The sequence below is a fragment of the Macaca thibetana genome, chromosome 3 (assembly GCF_024542745.1).
Source record: "Macaca thibetana thibetana isolate TM-01 chromosome 3, ASM2454274v1, whole genome shotgun sequence".
NCBI classification, from domain to species: domain Eukaryota; kingdom Metazoa; phylum Chordata; class Mammalia; order Primates; family Cercopithecidae; genus Macaca; species Macaca thibetana.
This window is the reverse complement of record NC_065580.1, coordinates 18,255,744-18,273,288: the sequence shown is the minus strand read 5'-3', so window position 1 is coordinate 18,273,288 and position 17,545 is coordinate 18,255,744. Positions and strand designations below refer to the sequence as shown.

Here is a 17,545-nt window from a genome sequence, read left to right as displayed (position 1 = left end):
TAGTCTGTCCAGAGGCGCAGGGCAGCCAGGTTTGGGTGGGATGGATATGAGTGAATTTGTCTTGAGAAGGGAAGTTAGTTTTAGTGATTTTCTAACATATCGTTAGCCTCAACTGAGGTTTTACCACATTTGCAGATTGTTCTTTAGGAAATTACACCTTTAAGACATTGAAATCTGTGCTTGTTGATCCAGAATACTTTGAATTTTAGTGAATTTGGGTTTGTTTCCAGGATAGGAAAAAAATCTTAAGCAGTATGTAAGTTTTAGAAGCATCAGGTGTCTTCATATCCCATTTCTCTTAGAACTTCTTTGTGCCGTTGTCCTTCAGTAAGGAGCTGCCTGGGTGTCTGTGAACTGGCAGCACATTTAATATTTGAGGTGCCCCTGCCTCACTGTCGGTCAGTTGTCCAGAGTGGACATAGTGTATATAGCTGTTAGGTCTGAGATGATGATGATGCAGCCAGATAAGCCCTTAGATCAGGATTGAAGATGAGGAAGGCCACCTGAGGCTTCTCCTGAGGCTTCTCCATTTCACAGCAGTCATGTTAGGAGAGGTGGAAACATTTTGCTAGGACTGCCAGGATGTCAGGAACCTTTGAAACCTGTTGCATCCACTTCCCCCATCCTCCCTCCATCACAAACACGTACCATTGGCTTAGGCTGGTACCTCCAAATGGGGAGGCTTTTAAAATTCAGGCCAGGGCCCATATAATGAATAAACTAAAGAACAGGTGGGCCATCGAATAATTGAAGTAGAATTTGTTCCTGTGGTCAGCGGCTGAGCCATATTGGTTTTTTTTTCTTTCCAAGATTTATTTAACAATTTAATTAGTTGCATGGAATGTAAATTCTTGACTTTTCTTCCTTTTAAATGGTTGTCACCAGGGTCACTTTCCGTATCCTGATCCTTCCCAGTGGACAGATGAAGAACTAGGTATCCCTCCTGATAATGAAGACTGAAGATACAGACTCAGACTCGCTCTGTACAAGTGGGTGTGCTCCAAATTTCTTTATGTCATATTTACCTTTTTTCATAAACATTAGTTTTTACTTTATGCCTATGATGGACTTGAAAAAACTGCATATTCTAACAGCATGAAGCTGAATTAACCAAGTCCTGTATCTGCTTTTTTTTTTTTTTTTTTTTTTTTTTTTTTTTTTTTTGGAGACAGAGTTGCTCTGTCGCCCAGGCTGTAGTGCAGTGGCATGATCTTGGCTCACTGCAACCTCTGCCTTCCATGTTCAAGTGAGTAGCTGGGATTACAGGCACATGCCACCACACCCAGCTAATTTTTGTATTTTTAGTAGAGACGGGGTTTTGCCACGTTGGCCAGGCTGGTCTCAAACTCCTGACCTCAAGTGATCTGCCAGCCTCAGACTCCCAAAGTGCTGGGATTACAGGTGTGAGCCACTGCGCCTGGCCATGTATCTGATTTCTGTCTTAAGTTTTCACATTTGCTTTGGTCTCTTCTTTTCATTGTATGTTTTATTTTATTTACGTTTTTTATTTCGTAGAGACCAGGGTGTCACTATGTTGCCCAGGCTGGTCTCGAACTCCTGGACTCAGATGATTCTCTTGCCTCACACCTGGCCCATTGTATAATAAAAAAAATTTTTTTTCCTAAGTTAGGTTATAATTTTAGGGTTTCATTTATCTATCCACTGATCAAAGATATATTAAGACCAATTCTATGCCAAGCACAGGCCTACAGTGGTGAACAAGACAGATGGAGCCTACAGTATGTAGCTGCAGAACTACAGTGTCCTGCTCTCAACATTTAAATAGATCCAGCATATGGGAATATTACTATATAGAACTATATGAAAATTAACTCTTTAAACAGTAAAGGGTTATGGCTTTTTCTTTTTCCAGGTCAGGAAGTCAAGAGTTTTTCTTTAAAAAGGGAGGTACTAAGAAGCTTCCCTTTCCCCATAAGCCCCTAGGGGTTAAGATGTTCTTATTTAACATGCTTTTATTTTACTTATATTTATTTTTAAAATTTATTTTATTTTTATTTTATTTAATTTTTTTATTTTATTTTGAGATGGGGTCTCATTCTGTCATGCAGGCTAGAGTGCAGCGGTGTGATCATGGCTCACTGTAACCTCAACCTCCTGAGCTCAAGTGATTCTCCCGCCTTAGCCTTCTCAGTAGCTGGGACTACCACTCTTGGCTAATTTGTGCATATTTTGTAGAGATGAGGTTTCGCCATGTTGTCCAGGCTGATCTCAAACTCCTGGACTCAAGTGATCCACCTGCCTCAGCCTCCCAGTGAGTTGGGATTACAGGCGTGAGCCACTGTGCCTGGCCAACAAGTTTGTTTTAATGACTGAACTGTAAACCCTTGAGCGAGGAAGGGTGATTTTGCTTCTCTCCTCGACAAGGCTGTCACATGATCAGTGCTCAATAAAGACTTGAATAATTGAATAAATGAATTATGGATTTGAATTAGTGAATATAAAAGTACTTAAAACTTTCTACTTTCGTTTTCCTGCAGGAGCCAGGTGAGAATTTCGAGGATTATCGACTTCATATTTAAAGTTACAAATTAAAGTGGCTTGGTCAAGAATGAGAATGGAGTTATGGATCTTTCTTTTTGGGGAGGTGGGGTGGTGGGAGTGGGGCGGGGGACAAGTCTCACTCTGTCACGCTGGAGTGCAGTGGTGCGATCTCGGCTCACTGCAGCCTCCACCTCCTGGGTTCACTCCATTCTCCTGCCTCAGCCTCCTGAGTAGCTGGGACTACAGGCGCCCGCCACCGCGCCCGGCTAATTTTTTGGTATTTTTAGTAGAGATGGGGTTTCACCGAGTTAGCCAGGCTGGTCTTAAACTCATGAGCTCAAGTGATCTGCCCGCCTCGGCCTCCCAAAGTGCTGAGACTACAGGCGTGAGCCACCGCGCCCGGCCTAATTTTTGTATTTTTAGTAGAGATGGGGTTTCACCATACTGGTCAGGCTGGTGTCAAACTCCTGACCTCAGGTGATTGACCTGCCTCGGCCTCCCAAAGTGCTGGGATTACAAGTGTGAGCCACCTCGCCTGGCCTGGATCTTTCTGATAATGGCAACTACCCGTTATGGATTATTATTTTTTCCAACTCCTGTGCTAAGTGGTTTAGTGCCTTTCAGCTGATCCTCTTGGGCACCCCGTTGACATAGATAGGCATTAGCTCCATTTCTCAATAAAGACTGCAAGGCTCAGAGATGAAGTTACTTGCTTAGTATCACACGCTGGTAGGCAGCAAGGTGAGGACTCCAGAGCTCACCCTTATCTGCACCGCCTCAGCTGGTGTCTTCGCTGTGTGTCAGCAGTTCCTGTGAAAACTCTCGTCCTTTGTCCGTTGCAGTGGATTCTTGCTCTGAGTGGACAGAGGTTAGAGGTCAATGCAGTGGATTTATGAAGTAGCTCCTGTGGACTGGGCAGTTGTGTTGAGGGGCCATTGCGCAATTCTTAAGGCATACTTCTAACTAGGAGTATTTAGGGCCAGAGGAACGGGAGACAAGGGTGAAGCAGGAGTTTTTACTTTTTCTAAAATTTGTTGCAAAGCACTTTCCGACTCTCTGAGACTGGACAGAATTCTCCTCTACCCACAGATCTAAATCTGTATCTATATATCTATTTTGTAGAGACTGGGTCTGTCTCGGTCACCCCAGCTGGAGTGGAGTGTTGCGATCCTAGCTCACTGCAGCCTCAGACCTCTGGGCCCAAGTGATCTGCCTCAGCTTCCCCAGTAGCTGGGACTACAAGTGTGTGCCACCACATGTGGCTAATGTGTGTGTGCGTTGACAGAGAGTCTATGTTGCTTGAACTCGAGGCCTCAAGTGATCTTCCTGCCTTGGCTTCCCAAAGTGCTGAGATTACAGGTGTGAGCCACCGTGCGTGGACTCCCTTTTTTACAGTTTAGGTTTTTGACTACCCAGGCATTGAGAATCTGGCACTAAAGAAGAAAAGGTTCTGTTCTCAGAGAACTTAAGATTTTAGAAAGGGTAGATGGATAGTCACTAACCAAGTGAGATTTACTAAGTGCTGTGGAGGAAATGGCACTGGGTGAGGTGCTAGAGATGGGTGAAGAAGGCAACTTGGACTTCTGACTGGTCAGGGAAGGCATTTGAGCTGAAAATGGAACGAGTAGGAGTCGTCAGTTGTACGAGGGCGAAGAGTGTTCTGGGAGTAAGGAACAGCGGGAATCACGGTCTCGCATGGGACCACAGTCACTCCTGTGTTTAAGGAACAAAGTCCAGGGCACCTCCAGCTGGTGAGAGGATGGGACGAGATCTCGTGAGCAGATCGGGGTCACAGGTTTAGATTTTGGGTTGAATGCAGCAAGCAGCCTCTGGCAGGCTTTTTAAGCTGGGGTGTGGTATGATACGCTTTCCTAGTAGCTGGGTTTCCAGTCCCACTTTGGTTCTCTTTGGATGTCACAGAGCAGGCACCGTGGCAGGAAAAGCTGAAGCAAGTGGAACAGTTGCACCCTCCCCTGCTGACAGCTTCAGCAGTCTGTCCCTGTTGCAAGGGGTGCTGGGGACACTTCCCCGGTTTTGTGTTTACTCACCTGTGTGTGAGCTGCCAGAGCTGATGAAGCCATGTTTAAGGTCTTTACTTTGAAAACGATCCGATCTCTGTACTTTTTAGGTTTCATTTTTTCTTGTCTTCCACTCATCCCCACCCCACCCCTCATGACGTGCTCACTCCCCAATATCCATAAAGTTTTTTTTGGAAAGAATATAATCTACAACAGTGAACTCAAGTAGGATAATCTCATTAGCCCTATTCCTTAGAAATCAGTTGCTTGACTTAAAAAGATAACTCTAAAAAGAGCATTCTTCTGTTTAAAGAATAAGGAGGCCATATTGGAATCTTCTTTTCCACATGTGGGCCATGCAGGGAATTGTTCCAAGCCTTCTCAAAGGAACGGACCTCCACCCGCTGTATAGCATATGGGAAGATACGTGGGAGGAGTCCCAGAAGGATTTTAAGTACATTTGATTGATGGCAATATACAGTTACAGGAAATAATAGTGAAAATTTACTATGGGTCAGGCACTGTTGTTAGCACTTAAGTTTATCAAATCCTCATGTTACTATTTCCACTTTATAGGTGAAGACGTTGAGCTATAGATGGGTTAGGTGCTTTGCCAAGCTCATACCTGAGATTCAGATCCTGCCGTCTTGTTCTAGGCGGAGTCAGATGATCTGAGTCAACACAGCATGGGATCAGCCTTTTTGATCACAGTTTAAGAATTAATTTCATGTTACCTAGCGTATAAATAGGCTTGTGTACACACATATTAAACCAAAAGTTCACAAAACAGTAATTATCTGTTAGGCACACTATTTTCATTTTATTCTACATACTAAAGAAAGAATGGCCAGTTGAGACCTCCTAACTGATTTTACAGCCTACTACGTTGTCTCAATCTGACATTTGAAAAGCTGGCGTAATGCTTCCAGAACTCAGGCTGTTGGAGTCCGACTTGCTGGATCTGACTAGAAGTTCTACCATTTGCTTGCTGTGAGTTTGGGCAAATTAACTTTGATCTGTACCTTAATGTCCTAATTTGTAGAATGGATTAAAAAGGTTAAATGAGTTAAGTAAAGCTCTTAGAACTAGGCCTGGCCTGAATGAAATACCCTCTACATGGAATCAGCTGTTATTTCTAGACCATTGGACCTAAGCTAAGTGTAGTGACCCTGGAATCCCAGTTTGATTTTTATAGAAAAACTTCCAGATAGGCCAGATTGTAAACATACTCCAACAGAGGCAGTGCCACCCCTCCCCTCTGTCAAAAATTTGCCGAAGCAAAACAAACACATTTACGGTATCTGTTCCTCTTCCTGATGGGCAGCTACGAGTACATTCAAAGTAAGTTTTAGGGTATGGCCTAAAATGGCAACGGAAGTCAAGTGTTAAATTTAGCACTCACCTTTGTAACTTTGTTAGTTTCCTAGGGAAGCTTTAATGTAAAGGACCACAATTAGCTGTCTAATAACGCCTGAGATGAGAGGTGTTACAGAAGGAACAGCTGTTACATGCATGTTACAGGAAGATACACAAGTCATCTTGGTTCCAATTGCCCCTAGAACTATTTTATAGAAGAGGTTGACCCTGTCACCTGCTGCAACCATTTCACCAGGAGCAATGGCAGGACACCACTGTGCAGTGTCAGGGAAATGGGAGCTCCCTGAGGTGGTGTGTGGACCTGCCTCAGCAGGTGCCTTTGGTTTACACTAGCAGTGTCTTCCCAGATTGGTGATGACAACAGTAGGGACAAGTGGAGCATGCCTAACACAACATCCATTTCTGGCTACGAACTCTCTGTCATGGAGTCAACACTCATTTCTATCCAAATTTCGTTACAGCCATCGTAACGAGATGGCTTATAACGAGATATACAAAATTATATCTATGTAATATATACCTACATAAAATGCATGCTACAGATCTCGGGTCCTGGCTACATAAGCCTAGCAGAGTCTTATCGTTCAGTGCTGCATATTCAGCAACTGATATGAGAGGAGTTGGACCAGTTTTTTTTTTTTCCCTCTGAGACAGGATCTTGCTCTGCCGCCCAGGCTGGAGTGCAGTGGTGCTATCACAGCTCACTGCAGCCTTGACCTCCCAGGCTCAGTCTTCTCCCACCTCAGCTGGGATCACAGGTGAGTGCCACCATGCCCAGCTAATTAAAATTTTTTTTTGGCCAGGCTGGTCTGGAACTCCTGGCCTCAAGTGATCCTCCCACCTTAGCCTCCCAAAGTGCTGGGATTGTAGGCGTGAGCCACTGAACCCAACTCAGTGTTCTTTAAGAACACTTTTTGCCCTAACATTTTGAGTGTAAGAGAACTATAAAACTCTTAAAAGATAGTAGGTCCGATCGTCACAGCCCCTGATAAAACAAAATTTCAGAAGAGCTAGTGTAGTAGAGTTCTTTAATAACCACTTTTTAATAACCAAAGTGTCCATAGTTCTGGGCTAAATTTTAAGGAAAACCTCATATATATGGTATAATATGTTCTTAAAGCCACAACTACTCTGTTGTAATCATGCATGAAGGTTTAGAAAATTAATTTCTACGATGTTTATATTATAGAATTAGTTTTCAGATGAGAAAACTGCAGTTCATAGGAAATTACGTCTTGACATTTATTTTTGTTTTTAGCGTGGGCATCTTGCTATATTGCCCTGGCTTGCCTCAAACTCCTGGGCTCAAGCAATCCTCCTGCCTTAACCTTTTAAGTCTTGATAGCATTTTATTGTTTGGGAGGAGGGGTGAAACCAGATTTCTCAGGCACAAACCCACTTGAGGCTTTTCTGTTCCTTCATATTATTCTCAGACATAAGGATTGCAGGTGAAGTGGTTTTTTTTTTTTTTTTTTTTGAGATGGAGTCTTGCTCTGTTGCCCAGGCTGGAGTGCAATGGCGTGATCTCGGCTCACTGCAACCTCCACCTCCCAGGTTCAAGCGATTCTCCTGCCTCAGCCTCCCGAGTAGCTGGGATTACAGGTGCTGGCCACCATGCCTGGCTTCTTTTTTTTTTTTTTTTTTGAGATGGAGTTTTGCTCTTGTTGCCCAGGCTGGAGTGCAATGGCATGATTTCGGTTGGCTCACCACAACCTCCGCCTCCCGGGTTCAAGTGATTCTCCTGCCTCAGCCTCCTGAGTAGCTGGAATTATAGGCATGCGCCACCATGCCCGGATAATTCTGTATTTTTAGTAGAGACGGGGTTTCTCCATGTTGGTCAGTCTGGTCTCGAACTCCTGACCTCAGGTTATCCACCCGCCTCAGCCTCCCAAAGTGCTGGGATTACAGGCATGAGCCACCGTGCCTGGTCTAATTTTTATGGTTTTTTTTTTTTTTTTTTTTTTTTTTTGAGACGGAGTCTCGCTTGGTCGCCCAGGCTGGAGTGCAGTGGCCGGATCTCAGCTCACTGCAAGCTCCGCCTCCTGGGTTTACACCATTCTCCTGCCTCAGCCTCCCGAGTAGCTGGGACTACAGGCGCCCGCCACCTCGCCCCGCTAGTTTTTTGTATTTTTTTTTACTAGAGACAGCGTTTCACCATGTTGGTCAGGCTAGTCTTGACTCCTGACCTCAGGTGATCCACCCCTCTCGGCCTCCCAAATTGCTGGGATTACAGGCATGAGCCACCGTGCCTGGCCACAGGTGAGTTTTAAAACTGTTTACTTCTTTTCTGGAAACTTTGCCCAGTAATTTGATATATTTTGTCTGAAGATACTCTAGGTGTTTTTCAGACTTCAGTGAATTTTATTTGGGGGAGGGTCATGAAATCAAATGCACAAAATCAACTCACTGAGGTAACCAGCATTAAAAAAATGAAGTAGAAAACGTGAGTGCATAGTTTCAAGTAAATGTTAGCGTGCATGTGCTGTGTTGCTATGGAAAATGTAAGCTGTGTCAAAAGTTTGAAAAAATACAATTCTAAGGTGAGTTTCTGCAGATAAACTTTAAACATTACTAAAGTAGAGCACATACTCCAACTGAATCACATGGAGGAGAGCAGTCATTCGAACTAAAGATACATCAGGTTACAACATCTGAAATATTGAAGGGTCATCACCAACACTTGACAAGACTGTTGCCACTACAAGTTGTATAGCATCTATAAAGTACCATGCATGAATCCTGACAACTTTAACTTCTACCCACTAAACAGTAACCAACATTATGTATGAAACAAAACGTACATTTCTCCGTCTCTCCATTGTCTAGAAAAACTGTTAAAACTGCTGACTACTTTTGTTACTGAATGTAATCGTGGTAGAAAAATAGTCTTGATGAAGACTTCTCCATGCAGTCAATCTTTATTATAGCAGGATTCGCATATTCACATCAAGTACATAGAACTTTTTTTGCCTTTTATATAATACAGAGTTTTTAAATAACTTTACACAGAAATAAATTTCTTCAATCTGAATTTCAGCTATCTTTTTTTATTCTCCATGCTTTCTATCCAAACTGAACAATATTTTCTGTTATACAAATTTACATGAGAAAAACTCCGAAGTACAAATGAAGGGACCTGAGCAGGAAAGAGAACCAAAGGATCAGGAAGTGGGTATGGGGAGAATTAAAAAATACTAAAAGATTCCAGCGAACATTGAGAATAGGGGAAAAGAGGGAGACATCATCCATTTGACTGAAAATAAATGTCTTTTTTTTTATGAATTGAAAAATAAGCTTTAAAAATAGTTACTCCATTGTAATTTTTGCAAAGCAGGTATAGAGAGGTCTGTGGACAATTAAAAAGTCCCCATTTTTTCACTGGGCACGCCCCAGACTCCATGAGAACCTTTTCAATGCTTGAGTGGAACTGAAGTGTACTAAACCCGAACCTTCGGCAGCAACAGAAAAGAGGAATGTGTGTGTGAGTTGCCATAAGGTTTGGAGTGGTGAAACAGGAACCGTGAATTCACTGCAGTTCAAACAGGAAGCATCTCCCTTTCCTCTCCCTTACAGGAGACGTGTCCTCAAACCAAGGAATACATGAAAAGGGGGGATTTCCTTTTTCTTGGTCTAAACCAAAGAGCAATCACAACTACTGAATAAAATTCAGAGAGACACATGTTGATGAATGATCAAATTCAATCCCCTGATCAGCTGTATGATCCTATCTTAGGAAAAGCAGCAATTGCCGTGTTGAGGAAAGGATCAGATGTACAACCAACAAATGAGATTACCACAAATATATATCACTGTGATACAGTCCTCAAAAATAAGGCGATACCATGAAGGCCAAACTGAGTCTATACTATGTGGCATGGCCAAAGGAAACACGGAGGACCCATGGATGTACTTTAAAACGAAGGCGGAAGAAGGGGACAGCACACACACACCCCTATATGTAAACTAACATAACATGAAGATAAATAAGACATAAAGGCTAGCCACTTATGTTGGTCATTAACATGAATAAAAAGGCATTATATGTTGATATAGCTGGTTTTAATCAGCTATGGAACATACACAAATGTATTAGGAAGGAATGATTCTTAACCGTTCACAGCTTAGAATAAAAAGCATACTTATTGCACTCTTACATTTGATTTCAGGTAATTACAGTCTATTTCCCACCCTCACATTAATTTTTCCCTATCCTAGATTTACTGCCACCTCACTCCATTTTGGTCTCTGTTCTCTACATCTGTGCCTACTCTGTGAGCTTTATTGTTTACTTCCAACTCATACTCCACCAAAACACACGTGGGTTCAAAAACTTAACACAAAAATGCAACGCAGTAATTTTCAAAACAAAACCAGGACTAAGCAACTTCATCAAAACCCCCAATCCCACCCCTGTAAACAGACCCTTCCTTTGTGGCATCTCTTCATAAATTTTCTGCCAACTCTCCCGCATCTGTGCTGTACATGAGAACCAGCAGTCATGATGCTGGAGAATGAACTCGGCCGGCCGGGAGAAGCAGACGGTTTGTACAAAACATTTTTTGATACTAACATGAATAAACATATTTTAGTTGTTTTCAGAGCACTTCCATCTACAGAATTTTTTAAAAAATGCACCTCTAAAAAATGGATACACTGGCTTAGATTGGCTGTGTCCTCATACACAACTGGTCAAGTCACTGTAATTATTCAAAACAGCTACATAAACGTCAACATTTTAATAAAGCTGATTTAGTAATTCATAAAACCTAACAGTTGAAGTTGTGGATGTTAAATAAAAGTACTTTAATCACTCACTGAGTTGGGGACTAATTGCCCCATGCATTTTTTTTTTTTTTTTTTAAAGCACTGTTACCTTAATTTAAGATTTTAGGTGTTGGGTTTCTGTCCTTTTCTACCTTAAAAATACCTGATAGGAACTGTTAATTACCCTTTCCACAATTAACAAAAATTAGAATTGAATTTCAATTTAAATGTCTTTGCCTAAACAAAAGTGAAAATAGGTTATTTGAAAACAACAAAACAGAGCTTACTGTCTAGTGTACTAATAAAACAAACATCTTACCAATATTTTTAATTTTACCAGAGCTAGCAACATGGACCACAGATACACTGGTGACTTCGCTCTCCTCTGGCCAAGCCACAAATCATTGCCTGGGGCAGACATGCTACAACCCTCCTCTGGGGTTCATCTACCAATGGGCATCAGTAATCCATCCCAGTACAACATTTCAGGGATGCGCTGGAGACAATACATGGACTTCCTCTTTCAATGGTGAGGAATGAAACAAGATACAAGAACCACACCATGGAATATGTTTTCTTTTACATCCAACGGCCAGGTCATAAAGGACGCCTCGAGACTTCCACCCTGGCCCCGACAGCACTTTGGGACAGGATGACTAACGCAGTCCAGCTTCATGTGCAAGCAAGTCCTGGGAAGAAATTTACATTTCAAACTCTGAAAAATCAGTGTCTAGGTTGGCAGCAGTACTCTGGAAACTGATAAAACCAAATTCGGTCCTGTATTTCAATTTCCCCTTCTAAGTGAATACACGATTGCTGCCCATCATACAGTACTTCAACCCTAAACTACAGCAATTTCTTGAAATTTCTGTCAACATTTCTGTTGTATAAAAGTTCCATGCTTTGAAGAGCCTATGGGAGTAGAAAAAGTTTCTCTAGAAATGTCACTGAACTATATTTTCAACCTAGTTGCTCTATGTGATAAATACATCTGACTATACTAGGGATTATGTGCTTTAAAAAAATAATTTTGTTCACTGAAAATTTACCTGTGTGTTTTCTCATTGTTAAATGTGATTTTGGCTATAAACTCTTTAGTGCATTTACCTGTGCAGTCTAAATTGCACTCTAAAAATTATTAACACAGCTGAGTTAAACCAGAGTGGCTGCTCTCTTCACAAATCACTGATTTCTGCTAAAATTTTAGCTTTTTTATTGCATCATGAAGGCACAGTAAGATCATTTGGCAAATTGTCAAGGTATTTTTCTAGAGCCTCACCTATACCATTTCAACACATGACCTGTAAGCTATTTGCTCTTCATACTCACAGTAAACCTGCCATCTCTGGCTATGGTGTTTATAGCCTAATGGTTGGAATCTGCTAGTCTCAAGGTGCTGGTATTCTAGCACTAACAATGCCAACTTGGACAAAGAAGAGAATCTTGCAAAAAGAGTAACGTTCTACCCTCTCAGCTGGGCAGTCTCTATGAATGCCTGTGCATGTGACAAAGCTGCAGCAAGCTCATTATGAGGACGTACTGTCTTGCCAAGCCTACTGAAAATTAAAATTACATTACTGTTAGTGAAGTGATACCACAGCTATTTAATTTCATGCAACTGACTCAAGGTTAAGATTCTGAAACGTACCCCTAAACTGGTTCTGGCACCACTTTCAACAACATTCAGATATTCTGAGCAACACATTTTTTTTTACAGTATTACTGCTTAAATGTATAATGCCCTTTAGGACAAAATGAGAGTGCTCAAATACAAGTACACAAAAAAGTTAAAATCTTAAATCATCGTCATGTTCTACAGCTCCTGACTTTTCATATTTTAAAATAAATAACTATTCATTACCTCATTCTGAGGAGGTAGTTTTTGAAGAGGTCACCTGAACCCTGCAATGTGGTTTCAAACTAAAGCTAGCGATGAGGTTTGCAAGCGGCTGGCAGGTGGATGTACAGTGGGGACAGGTGAAATCTGAGAAGGGTGTGCGGCAGCTCGCACTCTGCCTGATGAATACAAGGTAACATCCTGTGATGAAAGTGCTGTCACTGCACCAAACCAGAAGCTAGGAAATATTTACAAAGTTTCAGGTTGACAGTGCTGCAGTCTTGAATTATTTCTTTATATACTGCTCATTCTTCTCCAACACCAACATAAATATAGCACATATCATTTGTATGGGATTTTATCTTCTAGAATGCCCCAGTATGCCCTACTAGATCTCAAATACAGTCAGGGGTGGGATATTCAGGAACCAGAATGTGACAGCTAGACACAATCTTCTTTTAAGGTGCACATTAACAACAAACGATCACATTGAATTTTCTATTCACAAATCCCTTTTATAAACTACTTTTTTTGGTCAATATTATTTCAGTGGCAAAAGTCTAGGTCCTAGACTCTAACGATGAAAAAAGTCCATCAGGAATACTACACAGTTACAAACAGTCCTCTATAGTTGCTCTCAAATTTTTCAGAAGGCTTTACCTCTCCCTACCAAAAATAAAACACACTACAGAAGGCACTGCAGCCACTTTACAGACCAGACTGTTACACCCTTAGAAGATGATCAGTGATGCAGCCACATACTGTCTATACAATTACTCATAAAGTGCTTTTCACAAATAAGGACTTCTTCCTCATTTTTAGGAGCTCAGTTAAGTCTATCTGTTGTCTAGGCATCAAAAAATAAAGCAGATAAAACACAAATAAAACCTATTTTCATGTCATTTGTAAACTAGAGACAAAACCTATTTTGTAGAAAAAGGAAGAAAAGAGAGGTTTAAATATTTTATTTTTAAAGGTCTCTATAAAAATCTCAATATACTGAGCCTGGCTCCTGGGCACAGCTTCATTTGAGATCAAGTCTGCTCCCCTGTTCAAATGAGATACCAGCCTATTCTAAAATGCAAGGGAAGAAAAAGTGTATCACCCTGAATGTTGTTTAGGAAACTGAAATGCTAAGCTTCCTCCCTAATGGTACTGCCCCTGTCCCGCGGAGGCAGTCCTGGATCCAGGCTGCACACGTTCTGCCTCCTTGGCAGGACATGAAACACATCCTCTTGTTCAAGCCCAGGTCTCTCTACTTGCAGAAACTTGAAGCCAATCTTGGTAAAGGGAACACAGCCACATTTAAAAGCATCTAGAGATATATTTAAAAAGAAAAAAATAGCTAATGCTTTTCAAGAGAGGCAGTTATTATGCATAGAAGATGTTCTTCAAATCAGCGTGAATTATTTTCACCTTTGCAATTTCTGAATTTTGTAAGACACTGCCCTGTTGATGTAAAACTTAAAAACAATTTGCTTTTCAAACTGATGAATAACTTAAGGATCTTTTCCATTTTACTAGGACAATCTTTTACAAGACAATGAACATTTCAATAGGTTTTCTTCTGAATACATGTATGTTAGCAAAAATCTAATGGTAGTGAGCTTTTAGTAGGCTGAAATACAGAGAGCAGGGCCTGGAGTTACAATCTGAAAATTTTAAATAACAATTTCTAATTCCTTGATTTATTCTGGGTCTTGTTTAATTTCTTTCAAGTCCTTGGCCAAAGCTTGGCTGGTATATCTGATTTGATTTACGTTCCTAAATTCTGAGTCTAGATTCCTGATAAGGGAAGTTTTCCATTAATTTGCCATTAATACATCCGCTTTCTTTGCTATGACTGTGATTGATATTACCCTTTAATAAAGGCCAATGGAAGCTATAACTAGGTTATATTTTCCCTTTGTGCAAAGATAAAGATTTAGGTTCTTAACGAATGCCAGCTCTTTCTATAAAAACAACCGATGACAGGTTTTCCACACCCTCCCTCAGTCCTAATATCCCTAAAATTGCTCTATTCTCTGTCTGGGAATTCAGCTGCCAAACTGCCCAACCTTTTGAAGACCAGGCTTGGGAAAAAAGGAAGGAGGAGAATGAATGGAGACGCCACCATTTTTATTTTGTTGCATATTCTAGATAAAAGACTAGAAAGAAGATGTGGGATGTAGTGTTAGGAATCAGTTGGAAGAAACAATGAGATTATTAGCAAAGATGTTAGTGTGGATCCAGCAAGTACCATTAATTGAAAAATTATAAATATTTGTCATTATGCTAAGATTCCTTATATTTAGGTAGAGAAAAGGATAATGATCTTTCTTAAAAGTTGTTTATATAACAAAAATACAATTTTCAGGATATATAATTGTGGTGGGAAGTATTTTTTTTCCAATTCAATTAAATCTGAAAATTATTTTCTTTTTAATAAAAATATAAAAGAAACTCAGAAATTAAAACCTGTACCTTATATTTAAATTATCTAAATTTCTCACATTCAAAACTGTTATTAAGCAGTTTTGTGGGGTTTCAGTTAGATACTGCCATGGCATTTTGTGCCCTGGACAAAGTAGCCGCATAAGTAGTTGGTGACTGGAAGAGCATAGGAGGAAGATATAGACGGTGTTTCCTGAGAATTTGCTACATTGTGGAGGAAAAAAAAAATCCCCAAACACTTATCTTCATTGCTGGACCCAATGAGAAAGAAGGCAATGTGTGCCAGCACTATCTAGCCTGCTTGGTTAGGCAGACACCTCAGTGAGCAAGGAAACAAAAGGCCAGAGACCCCGGAGGTCAGGAAGAAGATGCAGCATGCCCTTTTCCTCCATACCAAGACGCATCGACTCCTCACTGCTCAGCCTCCATTTAAATAAAAGTTTCCTTTTGATAAAATTTGTCAAGGCCTGAACACACACCACACAGAAAGGGCAAGCTGCATTTTTGTTCCATCCCTCAGAAATTAACTGGTGGTCACTAGGAGAAAGAACTCCACAACAAAATTCCAGAACAGGAAAGAGAACGATGCTTGGTGATTGAAACTGCCCCATCAGATGATCAGCCACAAATTGATCTGGTGGTTAGAAGGGCAAAGTTGACTGGCAGACTTTCCATAGCAAATCTCCCAAGCTGTAGCAGCAGTTTCTTTCCATCATGCCTGACCATCAAAAGGTCAGAATTCAGGGTCTCTCCTCTTTCTTCCCGGGACTGGGCAGACTTGTATGCTCGTGGTATTTTTGTTGAAGAAACATTGGCAGCAGAGAATTCTGGTTCCTAAAACATTCTTTCCTCTTTTGTTGGATGGGAAATTCCATTCTGTTCCACATCAGCTTATGCATTGGAAATTTTGTATCTTTAAAAAAAGATTTGAGGAACAGAACTGTGTTTTGATGTTAACAAATTGTACGAACACAAGACTTAAGAAATAAGAGCAGATGCTGCCATGATGGTGGCTACTTGAAGGCTGCAAATTCTCCTGTAGAGGGAGGACAAGAGCTAATTTTAAAAAAGTCATCTCAAATAACCTAGAGACACAGAAAAAGCCTCATTTGAGCTTCACTGAAAAGTGACTAGTTATATATTTCAAGTCTAGCAACAGCATTGCCAATTTAAAAGCTAAAATGGCTGAAACCCATGGAAGAACACAACATATATAGTATGAAGAACATGGTTCAGCTATATCAATTAAACAGCAAGTCTGCAGAGAGTTTCCCAGTTGGGTTTTATGTATCATGGTTCTGATCAAGCTGAAAGCAGTTCCAATGAACAAAATTTCTCAGAAACTGAATGTAAAGTAGTAATGTTAATTTGTAGAATACTTCCACCCCTGAATTATCAACTCATTTTCACCTATCATATTATTATAATGCCACTATTAGGAAAAGAGAGGCAGTAGTTATCCTCATTTTGCGAAAGATACAATTAAGAGGTCAAATGATTTGTTCACATCAAACGTTTGACAGAGAGAAAATCCAGACCTCCCATTTTCTATTTAATTTCACCTTCAAACTAACAAAAAATTAAATATAGGCACATGTCACCGAACATAATTATCAGCATAAGGGATTCTTTAAACCACAAAGTACCCTTGTGATATCATGCTCCTATAGCTTAATGAATTTGGGGGCTTCATGCCATTATTTTTCTTTTTTCTTTCTTTTTTTTTTTTGAGATGGAGTTTTGCTTTTGTTGCCCAGGCTGGAGTGCAATGGTGCGATCTCGGCTCACTGCAACCTTTGCCTCCTGGGTTCAAGTGATTCTCCTGCCTCAGCCTCCCAAGTAGCTGGGATTACAGGCACCCGCCACCAGGCCTGGCTAATTTTTGTATTTTTAGTAGAGATGGGGTTTCACCATGTTGGCCAGGCTGGGTCTCAAACTCCTGACTGGGTCTCAAACTCCAGGTAATCTGCCTGCCTTGGCCTCCCTTAGTGTTGGGATTACAGGTGTGAGTTACTGCACCCGGCCGCCATTATTTTTCATCGACCATTTTGTCCACAGTTTCTACTTGTAACTAAAGCCCAGTTCCTGTTATACATACTATAGATAATTTCTGGGGATGAGTTAATAACTGACAATTATCAAAATTCAGTCAGCCATACCACTATTTTTCTTGTTTTTTTTTTTTTTAAGACGGAGTCTCACTCTGTCTCCCAGGCTGGAGTGCAGTGGCGTGATCTCGGCTCACTGCAAGCTCCGCCTCCCGGGTTCATGCCATTCTCCTGTCTCAGCTTCCCCAGCAGCTGGGACTACAGGTGCCCGCCACCATGCCCGGCTAACTTTTTTGTATTTTTAGTAGAGACGGGGTTTCACCGTGTTAGCCAGGATGGTCTCGATCTCCCGACCTCGTGATCCGCCCGCCTCGGCCTCCCACAGTGCTGGGATTACAAGTGTGAGCCACCGCGCCTGGCCAGCCATACCACTATTTTTCAATAGCAGCTTCTGGTGAGGATCCAAGCAATCACTTATATGAATATACCGTTTAAGTAATCCAGGAATAACCTGTCTAATTTCTGATTGCTATCAGATTCCAACTGGTTGCTAGATAACGTTGGCA

General features: G+C 41.1%; 3 protein-coding genes across 56 annotated transcripts in view; 2 read left to right on the top strand and 1 right to left on the bottom strand.

The window, feature by feature from the left end:
- The window catches only part of NDUFB2 (NADH:ubiquinone oxidoreductase subunit B2), a 1,166,996-nt gene extending 1,164,426 nt beyond the window's left edge, over window positions 1-2,570 (top strand). For all 50 annotated transcript variants that reach the window (XM_050782324.1, XM_050782347.1, XM_050782320.1 and 47 more), the window contains exons 4-5: window positions 886-989; window positions 2,499-2,570. In XM_050782324.1, the coding sequence (XP_050638281.1) occupies window positions 886-960 (75 nt within the window). In that variant the 3' untranslated portion in view covers window positions 961-989; window positions 2,499-2,570. The remainder of the gene's footprint in view (window positions 1-885; window positions 990-2,498) is intronic.
- AGK (acylglycerol kinase) overlaps window positions 1-17,545 on the top strand; it is a 985,672-nt gene that overhangs the window by 52,739 nt on the left and 915,388 nt on the right. The window lies entirely within an intron of this gene.
- The window catches only part of BRAF (B-Raf proto-oncogene, serine/threonine kinase), a 202,331-nt gene continuing 193,585 nt past the window's right edge, over window positions 8,800-17,545 (bottom strand). For all 5 annotated transcript variants that reach the window (XM_050782236.1, XM_050782237.1, XM_050782244.1 and 2 more), the window contains one exon: window positions 8,800-15,967. In XM_050782236.1, coding sequence (XP_050638193.1) covers window positions 15,945-15,967 — 23 coding nt within the window. In that variant the 3' untranslated portion in view covers window positions 8,800-15,944. The remainder of the gene's footprint in view (window positions 15,968-17,545) is intronic.